The sequence below is a fragment of the Pogoniulus pusillus genome, chromosome 30 (assembly GCF_015220805.1).
Source record: "Pogoniulus pusillus isolate bPogPus1 chromosome 30, bPogPus1.pri, whole genome shotgun sequence".
In the NCBI taxonomy this organism is placed as follows: Eukaryota; Metazoa; Chordata; class Aves; order Piciformes; family Lybiidae; genus Pogoniulus; species Pogoniulus pusillus.
This window is the reverse complement of record NC_087293.1, coordinates 9,866,175-9,882,442: the sequence shown is the minus strand read 5'-3', so window position 1 is coordinate 9,882,442 and position 16,268 is coordinate 9,866,175. Positions and strand designations below refer to the sequence as shown.

At 42.3% G+C, this 16,268-nt stretch overlaps 1 protein-coding gene across 1 annotated transcript; it reads left to right on the top strand.

Annotated features, from left to right (window-relative positions):
• On the top strand, window positions 1–15,781 carry ANAPC5 (anaphase promoting complex subunit 5). The gene is made up of 17 exons (XM_064168661.1): window positions 1–259; window positions 376–455; window positions 1,859–1,968; window positions 2,346–2,541; window positions 3,652–3,718; window positions 5,381–5,482; window positions 6,690–6,880; window positions 7,829–7,910; window positions 8,921–9,010; window positions 9,926–10,107; window positions 10,567–10,702; window positions 10,925–10,999; window positions 11,742–11,863; window positions 13,520–13,627; window positions 14,160–14,307; window positions 14,896–15,058; window positions 15,446–15,781. The coding sequence occupies exons 1-17, from the start codon at window positions 56–58 to the stop codon at window positions 15,658–15,660; spliced, it is 2,271 nt and encodes a 756-aa protein (XP_064024731.1). The 5' UTR covers window positions 1–55; the 3' UTR covers window positions 15,661–15,781.
• Window positions 15,782–16,268: the final 487 nt, after the last annotated feature.

Sequence of the window (16,268 nt, the reverse complement as noted above, 5' to 3'; positions counted from 1 at the left end):
TTGGCCGCTTCCCCGGGCGGGTTCCCGGGCGGCAGGGGGCCCGGCGGGAGCCGCCATGGCCAGCGTCCATGAGAGCCTCTACTTCAACCCCATGATGACGAACGGCGTGGTGCACGCCAATGTCTTCGGCATCAAGGACTGGGTCACCCCCTACAAGATGGCGCTGCTGGTGCTCCTGAGCGAGCTGGGCCGCGCCGGCTCGCAACTCGGCCTACTGGAGCGGCGGCGGCTCAACCGGCTCCTGCTCCCGTTGTTGCAGGTCGGGGACGGGCCTGGCTCTGGCCCCGAGGGGGAGGGAAACACACAGACAGGGAGGGCGACCCCAGAAGACCTCTTGGGTTGTGGCCTGCCGTGACAGACCGCTCTCCTCCGCAGGGCCCAGACATGCCTCTGTCGCGACTGCGCAAAGCCATCGAGGAGTCGTGCCCGCAGTTGGCGAGCTCCGTGCACATCAGGTGAGCGCCGGGTCCGCGCCTCTCTTCCCCCCTTTACCCCCTGCCCCTCAGAAAACCCTTAATTCGGAAGCCTGCTATCAGGGTTGGGATGATTTAGAGCTGCTGGCGGCCAGACACTGTCCCCTGCAGGGGCCTTGTGGGCGAGGGGAGGCACGAAGTCACAGCGGGCTGGGTTACCCTGTTCGTGGAGACTAAGGAACTGCTTAGGTTGTTCGGTTAATCCATTCCCTTTTGTAGTGCCTGTATTCTGTGTGGAAAATGTTACCACCATCACAAACAGCATTTCTGTAAAACATGATCATAGAATCATAGAATCAACCAGGTTGGAAGAGACCTCCAAGATCATCCAGTCCAACCTATCACCCAGCCCTATCCAATCAACTAGACCATGGCACTAAGTGCCTCATCCAGTCTTTTCTTGAAGACCCCCAGGGACGGTGCCTCCACCACCTCCCTGGGCAGCCCATTCCAATGGGAAATCACTCTCTCTGTGAAGAACTTCTTCCTAATATCCAGCCTATACCTACCCTGGCATAACTTGAGACTGTGTCCCCTTGTTCTATTGCTGGTTTCCTGGGAGAAGAGGCCACCTCCCACCTGGCTACAATGCCCCTTCAGGTAGTTGTAGACAGTAATAAGATCACCCCTGAGCCTCCTCTTCTCCAGGCTAAACAGGCCCAGCTCCCTCAACCTCTCCTCATAGGATTTGTGCTCCAGGCCCCTCACCAGCTTTGTTGCCCTTCTCTGGACATGTCCCAGCACCTCAACATCTTTCTTGAATTGAGGGGCCCAGAACTGGACACAGCACTCAAGGTGTGGCCTGACCAGTGCTGAGTACAGGGGAAGAATAACCTCCCTTGTCCTACTGGCCACACCGTTTCTGATGATCAACTCATTCTATACATGCTCCACTTCATGTGTATCACAGAGACATATCTGCTTGGGTAGCTATGAAGAAGTGCTTTGAAATGTGTAAATGTATCGTTTGCAAGGTGAGAAATTTAGAGCAAGAACATACTTCCATCTTTTTCCTAGTTCTCATAAATAAGTTCTGAAAGGAACCCAAACCAAACATCAAAACCAGTTTTAAAGTTTCTATGATACAGATCTGTTTTGGTATTTATTATCTCACTAAACACCCAACAGTTTGAAAACTCAGTCTGTTTTGGCTTCCTAATAGTTTTGCTACAAGTACATGAATCTTTAAAAAGGAAAACCAATTCTTATTTGGCTTGTGATTACTATTTAGTGTAGTTTCATTTGGTTTGTGTATATAAAAACCTTCTAGGCCTAATAAGTTGGCTGCCACTTGGTTTTATTTCTGTTTACTCATCTATATCTGAAATAAATATTTGATGTATACTGCTAATACACTAAAAATGTTGTTTTCTTTCCCCATTTAGGTTAAAACTTATGGCAGAAGGAGAATTGAAAGATATGGAACAGTTTTTTGATGACCTTTCAGATTCCTTTACAGGGACAGAGCCAGAAGTTCATAAAACAAGTGTAGTAGGTAACTGATTGTTATCTCTAAGCTATATTTGATATGATAACTATCACTGATGTTACTCAGTCAGGCTACAGCTTTTGGGGAGGTGTAAAAAATGCATAACATGTTTTTTCTCTTGCTTTCACGTTTGATGTTAACCATTATTTACATGTCATGCAGTTACTGATCTTAACAAATTTTCAGTGATCAGATAGTCTGTGAGGTTTGCCACTAAATTAATACCAGACTTCCACTCTGCAAAACTGAGTTGTATCAGTTGGTAGGCTGATGTGAGACACTTAAATAATGTGATTTAAGCTTCTGGTTATTGTGATTTCTAGTCTCCTCCTTGGAACAGCAGCCCTACAGACAGCTGCCATAACAGATGTTTTCCTTTGCAGGTCTGTTTCTGCGCCATATGATCTTGGCATACAATAAGCTCTCTTTCAGTCAGGTCTATAAACTTTACACTGCACTTCAGCAGTACTTCCAAAGTGATGAGAAAAAAAATGAAATTGATAAGAACGACATGGAACTGACAAATACAGAGGAAATGGAGGGGAAAATGGAGAAAGAAGAACTTGATGAACCTTTAAGGTAATAATACATCACTGTTCAACCCTTTCCTTCTTCTTAAGAAAATTAGTCTTATTTAAGATTACTTCTGTAAGCTTTAAGCTTTGTCCAGCTCAAGGTGCTGCTCCGTTAAACCTCCCAAACTCCACAAACGCTCGTCTAGACCCCTGTGCATGCCCTGTCATAATGACTTCAGCTGCAATGTTGTGATGTAGTGTGCTATAATCCTGTATTTGCTTTAAAGCCCATAGACATTGTCAGAGCTGGCTGGCTTCTGCGTTTCCTTGGTGCCACCGTGTGGTGACGTTTGCAAATGGCACAGCTCTGCTCGGTGTCTCTTTAGAAGATGGCAATACTCTGTTCTTAGACTCATTTAGGGAATCGAGGTACGGCCTGCTGTACTTCCTTCTGCACAGCTCATTCCTGAGTGCTCCCTCTGGCTGTGCTAAAGCTGTTGGAGAGGTCAGTACTTCCAGCAAGGAAAGAGTGCTCACTAAGGATAGTTAAGCTTAATTTTTTTTTTTATTTCTCCAAATAATTTGCATCAAAAATGAAAAGCAGCTATTGAGACTTTCCCCTCATTAAAGAGCTCTTCTAGTGTAAGAATAATCTTAAAAGCATTTTGTGCATCCATGTATTTCAAATGTACTTTCTAAACTGTCTTTATATAAAATTTGTGCTTGGGCTGCAGCATAAGTCAGCAGCTTTTGGAGCCTGATGTATGCTGTAGGTGCTGTCTTTCCACTTCTGCCTCTTTTCAGAAGTGTGGCCACAGTGCCAGTTTGTCATTATGAGTATCTGCAGAAGAAAGGAGAACCAGAGCAAAGCCATTTGAATATGTCAGCTCCAAATTTTCTGTCTGCTTTTGTTGTTTGTGTGAATAGCATTCATGCTGACTGTGGGCTCTGCAGGTTGAAGATTACAAGTAAACTGGGTCAAATAATTTGGATTGCTGCCTTTGATGTAGTAGATTTTATTCTTTAGTAAGTTTTCTCCTTTTAGTTTCCTTTCAAGCTTTGAGCCATATCTCATAAAACTTTATGAAGCAAAAGTGTGGAGCATCTTGATAGAATGTATTTCCTTGTGTTTTATTTTATTGCCCTTGTTTCTGACCAAAGTGCTTTTTCTCAGAGAAGAAGAGATGTCTTGCAGTGGGCCTCTTTCCCAGAAACAGGCTGAGTATTTTCTTTCTCAGCAGGTATGTTAATTCTGAATAAAGCTGAGTAAATGATCCATAACATGAAGTTCACCTCCAGTGTTATCCACAGTGTCAGACATGATGTTTTCTTAGACGTGTTAAAGATTTGTTGATATCTTACATATAGTTGCTCAGTATGAGCACTTGGGGCTAAAAGCACATTATTTGGGCCTGTACAGCACATGATGGTATTTCTTCTGAGAAGGTCACTTCTGACTGCTCACCTTAGGCTTGATGTCTGTGAAATGTGTGGCTTTGTTGATTATTTCAGCTGGTAAATACAAAATGGAGCAGAAATACACACAGGCACAAGTGTCAGTAAATGCACTGCACACTTATAGCTTGCTATGTAATATGCCTTAATATGTGATGTTCCATGGACATTTTAAAAAGTCAGAGTAACTTCTCAGCCCTATGAGGTTCTTCACTGTTAGGAGTTGTTGAATTCAGTAGCCAGATTATGGCAATGCTCCTGCAGCTCCATGACCATCAGTATAACCAGTGTGGAGTCTGAGCATGCTGCCTGTTACCCTATTCTGTTTGGTTGATGAGGAGGAAGGTCCATTAGTGTGAAACACATGCACATGCATGCTTTTCTGTACTCTGTCTCTCCCTCTCTCTTGATTCCACCGTGTGCCCTGTTTGTCAAGGCCCAAAGGTACCAGTGTCTCTCTGTGGGTTGGTCTGAGACCTCCTGGTTGGCCTAGACTTCTTCAGCTGCTTTATTCAGAGAAACATATCCGGCCCAGTTTTATGGCTGTTCTTAACTTGCCTCTCAGACTTATCCAGCTTTCTGTCTAGTCCAGCTTGCTGGTCACCAGTGGTCGCCAGTGGATGCATGCTCTCACTTGCTGTGGTTGCTGGCAGCACAGACACATGAGTCTCTGTGGCTTGTCCTCGCTCCAGTTGCTGACACCGTAGACCTCTGTGGTCTCTCTCCAGTTGCTGGCACTTCAACCTCCATAAATACATGCAGAATAGGGGACCACTTATCCAAGAGCTGAGTTAGAAATGGGGTTGGAGGAGAAGACAGGCTAGCCTTCAGTGGTCTGGTGAAAGGTATGGATCTGAACTGCAGTGCCATTGTTATACCATAGTTTTTAGCTTCTGTGATTTGAGTGTTACCAGTGCATATAATTTCTTCCCCCTCCTAATTAGAATTTTCTGGAGCAATCAGAATGTTTAGAAGAGTTCTGAAATGTGAAGTCTCTTTATTGTTAAGTAATGCTTACTCTAGTAAAATTAATAATTTTTTATTATTTTATCTTCTTGCTAGAGCAAACCATGGAACTGTAGATTTGATTTTATTTAGTGTCCTGATATTGTTTGGGTTTTTTATTTGTGAGGAGATCCATGTAATTCCAGTGAGCAATCTTGTATTAGGTCTTCAAAGAGAAACTTAGAATTCTTTAAGTCCCTTTAAATAGCCCTTTGAATAAACTTCTATTGTGCTTGGTTTCTCTGATGTCTGGAAAGTGAAATATAATACAGCATAGTATAGAATAAAGCTGCTGATGATGTTTGAGCATCACAGTAGACAAAGCTGTTACAAAATCTTCTTTAGTGTTCTCTCTAAGCAGATAACAAACTGACAAGCATGTATCAAAAGACATTCATAACCCTCCAGTTTGAGTTAGCATTTAGTTTTTTTTTTTATTGTAGGCTTCTCTATTAAAGAATGATGAAACAAAGGCTCTTACTCCAGCATCTTTACAAAAGGAATTGAACAACCTGTTAAAATTTAATCCAGACTTTGCAGAAGCAGTAAGTATCTTTTTTGTCATCCAAAATGTCTATAAAGGGATTTCTTGTCTCTGGGATGGAATTATTGGGGAGTAATTTATTCTGTGCTGAAAAATAAGCAGGTGATGAAAATGTGAGTAAGATGCTTGTAGATGATTAGTAATTCAGACTGAAACTCCTGAAGGTACAGAAACCTTAATTAAGCTTAGTTACTTAACCACATGTCTAGCTTTCTGCTTGGATACAGTTCTGTTTATTTTGGTGGCACTATGTGAGTGTGTTCTTGTTGAACTAAATCTAAAACTTAGTTCTTTTTCCACACATTTTCCCAAGAATCTCAGGCCCTGTACTTCTACAGTTTAAAAATCAGTATTAAGTGCAATATCTGCTGATGTTCACTTCTGCCTGCTTAATAGGAATTTTTACTAGAAGTAGTATACAACTCCCACTGAGAGCTGTTTCCAGACCTGACTGTGAGCATTTACTTTGTCCTGAATAACTTGCTTTTGTGCAAGTTCCAGGAGTTCCCAGTCAGCTTTTTCCTTGCTGCCCTTTGAAGGTACATCCTTGAATGGGCTGACCCATCCCAGGACACTGGAACAAGATGCCCAGAGAGGCTGTGGAGTGTCCTTCTCTGGAGACATTCAGAACCTGCCTGGATGTGTTCCTGTGTGACCTACTGTAGATGATCCTATTCTGGCAGAGGGATTGGACTGGATGATCGTTGAAGCCCCTTCCGGCCCCTAACATGTGATTCTGTGATAGTAGGGGTGGACTTCACAACTGCAGAAGTCCTCTGCAATGTTCTGGTTGTCTGACATACAGGATTGTCCTGCCCATGTCTCAATGCCAAGAAGAAAATAGTTTCACCATTTTCTCTTCCGTCTGTACAATATTTGGAAACAGTGCTCATGCTTCTGAGTATCCTCCCAGTGCAAATACAGTGAGAATCGTGCTGCTATTCCCAGTATGTCCTAGCACATAAATACAGGCATTCCACCTGTGTGGGGGCCTCAGACTGGGTGGTGGGATCATTCTTACAGCCAGATCTTGGTCTATGGAACACCATTTGGAAGAGTCTGCTATGGAAAACAGCCCATTTTACCCGAGATCTACAGGAATTCTGCACAGGCAGTGCCAATATCACTGCAGCTTCTGACCAAGCACTCTGTTTTAAGTAGTTCCGTACAATTAAAGTTGGGTTTACTTCAATTTTTCTTTCTGTTAGCATTATTTAAGCTACTTAAACAGTCTCAGAGTGCAAGATGTCTTCAGCTCAACACACAGCCTGCTGCATTATTTCGACCGCTTGATTCTCACTGGAGCAGAAAGCAAAAGCAATGGGGATGAAGGCTATGGTCGGAGCCTGAGATATGCTGCTCTCAACCTGGCTGCCCTGCACTGTCGCTTCGGTCATTAGTGAGTTAAAACCTTGTACCCCACAACTCAACCCCACAACAACAACCCCTTGTTGTGTTCCCTAAGTGCTGATAGACCTTTTGTTCATTCTGAAAATTGGTCAAAGGGGAGAAGGGACTTTGGCTGCTTTGATAACCACTATAGTTGGGTTAGAATTTTCTTGGAATCTTGATCTGTTTTGTTTGATATTTATTTGGTTTCCATAATAACTGAGCCATCTACAGCCGGGTTAGAGTTGACATTTGTCTGTGCCAAACTGCAATGGTTTCCTAGGTATTTAAGTTCTCTAATGCTGTATTTCCATGACCTCAGAAAGGTCAATGGACATGAATGCCTATTTTCAGCCATATTCTCAAGAAAATGTGGTTGGTTTTCTATTACACTCAAATGAATGTGGATCTTATGATCAATTGAAAAAAGCAAACAGTAACACCAAAGAAATACAAAGTCAACCATCTGAGCTTTTCTGTTTTAAAGTACCACAGAGAGGGAGTTATTTTATTGATATAGCTGATTTACCCATCTCCATGCATGGTTTGCATTTATTGACCACTGCCTGGATTCATCATGTAAAAGGCCTGGAGATGTGATCCTTCCATTTGCAAAATTGAGAGCAACAGCGTTTTCCATGCAGGCAGACACTAAATGTTTCTACTGTTCAAACAATAAGTTGGCACATTGGCATGTACAGGGCTTGAAAGCCCACTTAGGAGCCAAGTTGTGGTTTTGTAGTGGCTCCTAGAAGCTGTCTTACTTATTATCCTCGAGGCTAGAATGTATTGCTGGAGCACTAGGAGGAGAATACAGGCTTTCTCATCAGTCTGTTAAGTCAGAGATCTCTTCTGAGTGCAGTATGCATAATTCAGATCAATATCCCTCTCTACTGTAATGCTGTATTGTAAGCACTGTGGGAACACTAATACATCCTCTCTTTTTGTTCGCTGGTAGCCAACAGGCTGAGCTTGCGCTCCAGGAAGCCATCCGAATTGCACAGGAGTCTAATGACCACGTTTGCTTGCAGCACTGCCTGGTGAGAGAGTGAAGTTGAAATGGGGGCTAAGTCACCTATGTTTGTGTTGTTACAGAATCATTTTGGTTGGAAAAGACCTTTTAAGACCATCAAGTCCAACGGTGATCTAATTCATCTCAGTCTGAGGCTAAACCGTGTCACTCAGCACCACATTTCTGCCCCTTTTGAACACCTCCAGGGGTGGGGATTCAGCTACCTCCCTGTGAATCCTACTCCAGTATTTGAGAACCCTTTCAGTGAAGAAGGTTCTTCTATTATCCAGCCTAAACATCCACTGGCACAACTTGATGCCATTTAATCTCATCCTATCACTTGTTAATAGAGAGAAGAGAGCCTTATCCAAGCCTTTGCTCAGGAACTGCTCTTACAGTCATAACTCATCAAACACATCAGTGATTTAAAGATGACTGTCCAGCAGTGGGGTGATGTTGCTTTTGGCAGATGGGTCACCCAGAGCAACAAGCTGTAGGGAGATCATGGGGGTGGTTTTGTTACAGCTTGGAACTGTTTTCTTCAACAGTTGTGATCCCAGAGTACTGAGATGTCAGCACTAAGTTGAAGTTTAGTCTGATATGTTTTAAAGAGACAAAGTATTTCATAAACTTCCTTCTCCTGTTGGATCCTTAAAAGAGTGAAAGCCTGCTTTTGAACAAAGAAAAGTGTGGGGGGAAAGGCTTTGATTTCTCTCTATTTTATTCTGTAATATTATTGTTACAATGAATTGGTGTCAGACTCCTGAGATACTACTGCCCCCATTTAACTGTGCTGTGGGGTTTCTCTGCATGACTCTGATCCTCCATTGCCAACTGTTCTCCAGCCAGTGTCCCAGCCTAGCTGCATTTCTGATCCATTTTCTTGTGCAGCATTTGTTTCCTTAGTATCACATTAATTCTGAAGAATGGTTTGTATTTCCTGTGAGTTTGTGTGCATTCTGTGCAAGAAGAGAATTTAGAAGTGCTGCAGTCATTAGCTGTTGGAAATGAGACCGTAACTCTTTCTTTTCTCACTAGAGCTGGTTGTACATCTTGGAGCAGAAGATTTTTGATAGCTGTGTCCTGCTGGAGCACTCTGTGAACAAATCTTTACATTTTGGTTTGCCAGTGAGTTCCATTTTACTTATCCTTAACTTCACGTGGCAAGGGCAGTGTGCAAGATAGGATTTGGGGGTTTGTGGTTGGCCTGTTCAAAATATGTAAGTGAATTTAAGCAAGTCTGTATTAATTCTCCAAAATCTATCTGTAATTATGATTTTGACTCTTCATATTAACAAACCAGAGTTCAGTTCCTTTAATACCAGTGCTTTATTTCAGGGCTCACTGTTTTTTTTCCTAACTTGTTTTTTTCAGGCACCGTGTCAGTCTTAGTCCAATAGTACAGTCTGCTGGTGCTCGAGGGAGGTTCTTATTTCTCCACCTTCCCTGAAACTCAGTTCTGATGCCTCTGGCAAGGCTTTGAAACGTGTTTACTTGTAGGGTTCTTGTGAAATCATGTGAGACAGCCCTCCCCTTAGCCAGTTTTATGTGCCCTGAATGTGTTGGCTTGATAATGTTTAGTTTAGTTCTGTCTTCCCCAAGATCTTCTGTCTTTATTAAGAGAATTGTTCTAAAAGGAACTAAACTGCTGTTTTTGGGAGGTGAGAGCAGACATGGCTGCTTGGTGGGGAAGGTAGGGGGAAGGCTCTGTTTCCACAGCTGTTTCTTCGTTTGAGAAATCCAAGTACAAGTCCTGTCATCCTCTTTAAAACTTCTGTGTGGGGGAGTGGAAATTACCTTTCACATCTAACAAAATGACATTCACATATATGTGGGTGTGCATAAGTAGGTATTTAAAGAAGTGCCTGGAGCAGCATTCTTTTGTCTGTGCTGAATAATATAACCTCTCCTTCTTTGTGTTTTTTTAAAATTTTTCTTAGTTTAGAACTCTTGCTCTGGTGTAATTTGCAAAGCATCAGTGTAAAAAACACATACTCTGTAGTCTTTCAATGCTGTTGGCATGTTTTATTTCCTTCTTCCCAGTACCTTGCTTCCCTGGGAATACAGTCCTTGGTTCAGCAAAGAGCTTTTGCAGGAAAGGCTGCCAACAAACTAATGGATGCCTTAAAAGATTCTGATCTGCTGCACTGGAAGCACAGCTTGTCAGAGCTTATTGACATCAGTATAGCACAGAAGACTGCCATTTGGAGATTATACGGCCGCAGGTATTCTGTTCCTTGGGTTAGCTCACTGTACTTGTTAGCACACATAATGCATTTAGAGTTGTTTATATAGATGTAAGAAGTGACTCTGTCTCTCCAGTGCACTAAAATAAAGCAATCAGGCTGTGATTCAGTACAGGCTGAGTGCAGTTATTTCCATTCTCTTGTGTTCCTTTAAAACTCATGCTGGAGAAGAAACTGATTTTCCATTTGGTAGCGGTAAATAGTGCATTAATTGGTCCTCTGCCCCCATTTTCAGCATCTCTGTGCTTAGACTGTGTGCAGCATTCACTTGATATGCCTGCATAGTCCAAAATTCTGAACAGCAGATGCTTTACAAGTTTTCATTCTCCCCCAGGCCCCTGCCTTACCAGAACATGTAAGGCTGCTGTCATAACCAGACCATAGGTTAAAAACGGTCATTTGTTACTTGAAAGCTAAAAGATGTTTCTTTTGCATAAGCACCATGGCACTTCAGCAAGCCCAAACATTGCTGAGCATGAACAGTCTGGAGGCTGTGACCGTGGGCGTTCAGCAGAATAACACCGAGTCCTTTGCTGTGGTGTTGTGCCACCTGGCTGAGCTACATGCAGAACAGGTGAGGTTTATGGCTGGTTGCACAAAATGCAGAAGGACATGTGGGTGTTACTGACAGAGTGGGCGAGACTTGACTCGTGTTTTGTTCTGCCATCAATGTCTGCGTTGGGGGTGAAGAGAATGCAGGTTTGGCTTGGCAGGTTCTTCGCCTGCAGGCTGTTTTGAAATCGAGGGGAGTGGTGCTTGCCTCAGTGTATGTTAGACTGTACTTTCTGTGTTACAGGGGTACTTTGCAGCTGCTTCTGAAATACTGAAACACCTAAAGGAAAGATTCCCTCCCAACAGTCAGCATGCACAGGTAGAATATTTACCATTTAATGAGTGAGTTATGTAACTTGCACACAATAGGATCTGAATTCCATTGCATCTGAGTTCTTCTCTCTGTATGCCTTGGGCTATATGTTTGCTAATTTCACTCATGACCTCACAGGAAGCTGTGCAGCTAAAGCTTGTCTACAAAAGCAGGAAAAGATATGTTTTAAGGCTGATGAGACATTTATCTCACCATAACCTCCAAAGGAAAACTGTTTAGATAGAAATGTCATTGACAGAGAAATGTAAAGCTCCTTCTTGAGCCCATACATTAAATGCTCTGCATCAATTTGGATTTCAAAGTTCTGGTTAATTAGTGCTGCTTACTTTGATATATGCCAGTCCAGAAATAACAGAGAGAACAGACCAATTTCTGCATGACTTTGGGAAACATATTAACACATGAGTGTGTAGGACAGCATTCACACTGAAGTGTTCAAGATTCTCCTAAATAGAATTTGGTCCTTCTCATTAGAGAGCAAGACTACTGCTTCAGAATAGTCAGAATCTCAAAAGAGATTTTTAATTGAAATGCAGTCAAATAGCTGAACTTTGGTATTGAAACAGTGCAGACCTGAGGATGGTAATATAGTAAATTCAGTAACTGGACACTGGAGTTAGCTCTGCCTAGACATAAATATCCACAGGGGGAAATTAAAAGTAAATTACAACTTAAAAAATGACAAGGGACAGCTTCTAAAACTTGTTCCTGGATGTTCTTTGTTTAGCTGTGGATGCTGTTTGATCAGAAAATACAGTTTGAGAGAGCCATGAATGATGGCAGATACCATATAGCAGATTCTCTTGTCTCAGGAATTACAGCGCTTAATAGCATTGAAGGTATATACAGGTAAGAAACCATAACTCTGCATATGTGTCTCCCATGAAGGTAATAACAACTAGCAAAATGACTGCTGGCAGTCATGGGTACTTACATGTTCTTCTCTTTCCAGAACTAATTACAGCTGTGTTGTCCGACCTAGAGTGCTTATTCCATTAGAGTCTGTCCTGCAGTAATAATTGCTGGCTTTCTTTGGACGTTCTAAGAACCGGAATGGCACTGCTGAAACTGGTGTTGTTCTGGAGCCATAGATGTGTTGTGAGAGCACAAAGTACTTCTTCAAAATCTACCATGGGAACTGTGCTCAAACCTAAGCACCAAGCAGAGCTTTATGTGAAACAGTGACAGATCTCAGTCCTGATCTGAATTTGGGTGTCTTCATCTGTGTCCTGGTTTCCATGTTCACAAAATGGATCAGTATGATTTTTCTATCACTTTAATGGGCTCTTGTTTCACAGTGAGAATGACGTGTTAGAAATAGGTAGGGTTAAAACTTGCTTGTTGATGAGTATACACACCAGCTTACTGTTAAAAGCAATTTATTTTTGATTTTCCATGAAGTGAAACACCTAAAACCAGTCAGTGCCAGTTAGCCAGCTGTAGGACCTGATGCTTGTCCTATTTGTGATTGTGGTGCTTGAACTATTTGTGATTCCCATGATCTTTAAATATTCCACTCAGTGTCTGGTTTTGGGATGTTCAAACACACACTGTACTACTGTGTGTTTCTTATTTCCATGTTCTCCCTCTTTCCCTGTTGCCCCACATCCTTGTCAGCTCAAGGCAATTTTAGCTACTTTACTACATACCTGGTTTTCTTACAAGTAATTACTTGTGCTTTCTGGCTTGCCTGCCCTCCTGCTTCTCCTGCCTGTTTGCCTTTTGGTTCTGGCAATCTCTCTATCTAAAGCTGTTTGCTCAGTTTGATCCTTTCTGTCTCTGAGTTGTCCAGTTGGAATTGCAGATACCTGTTTTTCTGCCTGCCCATGTGTGTGGCATGTATATGCTTTGTCAGAGTGCCATTCTGCACTTAAATGCTGTGATGGTTTGGGTGTTACCTGCCCCCCCCCCACTTTGGAAAATCACCCAGACTAGGCTCAGTCGATATGGAAACTGAATAAAGCTTTATATTTGCAGCTTAGCACAATATACAAGCAGGTATTTTCAGTATATACAGAAATATACAAGTTAAGGAGTAATACAGAAACACAACAGCCCTCCCAGAAACCAGAGTCACCAGGAGGTGCTCACAACCACCCTTCCACCTTCCTCCCACCCCTCTACCGTACCCAAAACTTTGCCTTACACTCAAGGTAGTTTGGAGGGTCAGCCAGGGAGGTTAGGAAGCAGATGGGTTAGTCACACAGACGGCAGGTTAGGTTAGAGAGAGAAGCTCAGCCCCAGAGAGACAGAGAACGACTCCTGTATCTAGGTATTCTTGTTTGTATACATCTCAGCAAGCCTTTGAGTGAAGCAGACATCACCATTCTTTCCTTTTCACAGCCTATAATCTAATTCTTCTCACCAAAACATTCTAGCTAGGCTCAAACTAGCTCAAAAGCAAGAGAGGTCACAAAAGAGAGACCTGTTTTACTGTGCTCTGAAGAGCAGAATTGCATTTAAAATACAAAAATGACCAGTGATGTTTTCTTTCTACCTTGTCAGAAAAGCCATTGTGTTGAAAGCCCAAAATCAAATGTCAGAGGCACACAAACTTCTGCAGAAATTGTTGACCCACTGCCAGAAAATCAAGAACACTGAGATGGTGATTAGGTAAGAATGTGTCATTTTCAGACTACTAGAACCACTTTGCAGTGATTAGAATCAGCTTTTTCAATTTGTCTGTGTTCAGACTTCACTAGTCTTCAGATTACCTGCTGTGATTTGGAGACTGCAAGGTAATCTCATTTATTAATCAGGGTGTGGAGGAGTCCTCAAAATATTGTGGAATTGGAAGCTATTAAGTACATTTGTACACATTGCAAACCTTTAACGTGGAAATGACAAGGTAGTGAACTTATTTTTAGCTTCCACAAAGAATTAGGGATAAAGGAAACACTGCATCCAGAATAACTAGAAAATAGAATTGTGTGTGTTTAGTTGTATCTTTGTACTGGACAGAGTAGTTACAATGTTAGCTGATCTGTGGTGGCATCTCCTCTTAAGAGTGCAATTGAAGTTTATTGTATATGCAGTGATCTATTTCATAACAAAATCAGTACAGTATGAATGGAATAAGTGGGAAACAAGTGGATGTTTTCCATCAGAAAAAAAAACTGTGATGCTTTTTCCCTGTTGTGGTCAGTGTGCTGCTGTCGATAGCAGAGCTCTACTGGAGGTCGTCCTGCCATACCATAGCACTGCCTGTCCTGCTTCAGGCTCTTGCCCTCTCTCGAGAATACAGCCTGCAGTACTTGGCTTCTGAAACTGTGCTCAACTTGGCTTTCTCCCAGGTACCTCTGATTTGTATTTTCACAGGGCTGGAGGGCAACATTTATTCGGGGGATCTGGACACCATTTTTACTCGTGTGAGATTTAAGAACATGACTTTCTTGGAATTAAAAAGTTAAATTCTAAGGAAGTATATTGAAGGAAAGAAATTGTGAGGAAGTGTATTCTAAATGTAAAGTCCTTTGAGGAAGTTAGAAGCTGAGTTTCCTGTGTAGTTATGGCATATATTTAAGCAGACAGGCGTAAATTTGCCCTGCCCTAATTTCTTCAATTATTTTTTTCCTGCTAGTATTTTGGCTTCCTAGTAGCAGAATTTGGCACTTGAATTAGAAATAGTGTTTGTGCTGGAGTTACTGTTTATTCTGAGCTGCCAGAGCTGACTGCAGTGGAGGAGCCATGTCTAATCATTTCAGAGAGCAGCTCAGCTCTACTAATGAGGTTTGGTTTAAAAGAAGATTGTGGGGAAAAAATGTACATTCTGGTCTATAACACACCACATTAGAAACAGATGTGCCTTGTGTTGGTCTTCCCTGAAGAAGCTGCTCTCAACAGTGGATCCCAGTACTGACCAGCAAGTACTTCTCTTTCAGCTGATTCTTGGCATTCCTGAACAAGCCCTGAACATTCTGCACACGGCAATAGAACCTGTCTTGGCTCACGGAGCTGTCCTGGACAAAGGCTGTGCCATGTTCTTGGTTGCCAAATGTCAGGTGGCTTCCGCAGCTTCCTACACTCCAGAGAAGAAGGTTGAAGGTACTGTGAAGAGCAATACTCCACTGAAACTGTGCTCAGAGGCCTAGGGGTGCAGACCAGCATCTATATATATAGAATCATGCTCCACAGTCACTCTTAAAAGAGTTTAAATGATACAACCAAGTGTGTTACCTAGTTATAGGATGGCAAAATGAATTTGGAATTATTCAACAGATGCAGGCTTTACAATGGAATCTTGTTTTATCTACTACTTCTGCCCCCATGTTTTGCAGCAAAGGCTAAACAACAGAAAGTAGCTGAAAGAGCATGTTGCTAAGACACAAATTGTTTTGAAAAGCTGAGGAATTTATAAGTGGGCTCCTCAGAATTGAGCTGTATTACTTGGAGTTGTTATTGTGATGTTATCTGTCCCTCTTTTCTCCACAGCTTTGGAATCTGCTATCCTGAATCTCAATGAAGCGAAGTCTTACTTTGCCAAAGTGGACTGTAAGGAGCAGCTCAGAGATGTTCTCTACTTCCAAGCACGGCTGTTCCACACACTGGGCAAAACCCACGAGAGGAACAAATGTGCCATGTTGTTCCGTCAGTTGCACCAGGATCTGCCAGCACATGGTGTCCCCTTAATCAACGCCTTCAAGTGATGCATTTAAAGATGAGATTTGTTTGTTTTCCTGGGGTTTTTTTACAAATGTCTTTTTATTATCTTCAGTCATCCATGTTTCAAAGTAACTGCCAATAAATCATGGCCTTGTATCGAACAAACTTGAGGGTTTGGTTGTAGTGACTTAAGGGAAAACATCAGTTTCACTGCTGTTCTATACTTGAAATTAAGAATTGAATGGGAGGGGAAAGAAATTACTCTCTTGACTGCGTTATAAGCACACTGAGGGGAGCAGCACAGTCACGATGAAATGAGATCTGTTCTTAGCAGTGACATTTTCAGAATCAATGCTGCCTTTATGAGCACCACACAAAATAATGGAAAATGTGGACCAAGCTTCTTTCTGCTCTGTTTAAGTGTTATAGAGTCTTGTTTAAAATCTGTCCTTGTCTTTAACCTGTCTACAGTGGCTGTTTACTCTGTAGAAACAGATGGTGCTGGCAGAAGGGAACAAACCAGGATCCAGTTGGAGAGCTCTAATGGTGCAAAGTCCCGGCATTGTTGTTGCATGTGTCCTTACGCAAAGAGCAGCTGAGGAGAGGAACAAGTGCTGAACGAAAGCCCAGCTCAGCTGAGATGTCACTATGG

Excerpts from the sequence above, each read along its gene's own strand:
- ANAPC5 (XM_064168661.1), top strand. The coding sequence starts at position 56 with ATGGCCAGCGTCCATGAGAGCCTCTACTTCAACCCCATGATGACGAAC. Across the intron at positions 260-375 it reads TCCTGCTCCCGTTGTTGCAG|GGCCCAGACATGCCTCTGTC; the intron begins GTCGGGGACGGG and ends TCTCCTCCGCAG. Across the intron at positions 7,911-8,920 it reads TTTGCTTGCAGCACTGCCTG|AGCTGGTTGTACATCTTGGA; the intron begins GTGAGAGAGTGA and ends TTTTCTCACTAG.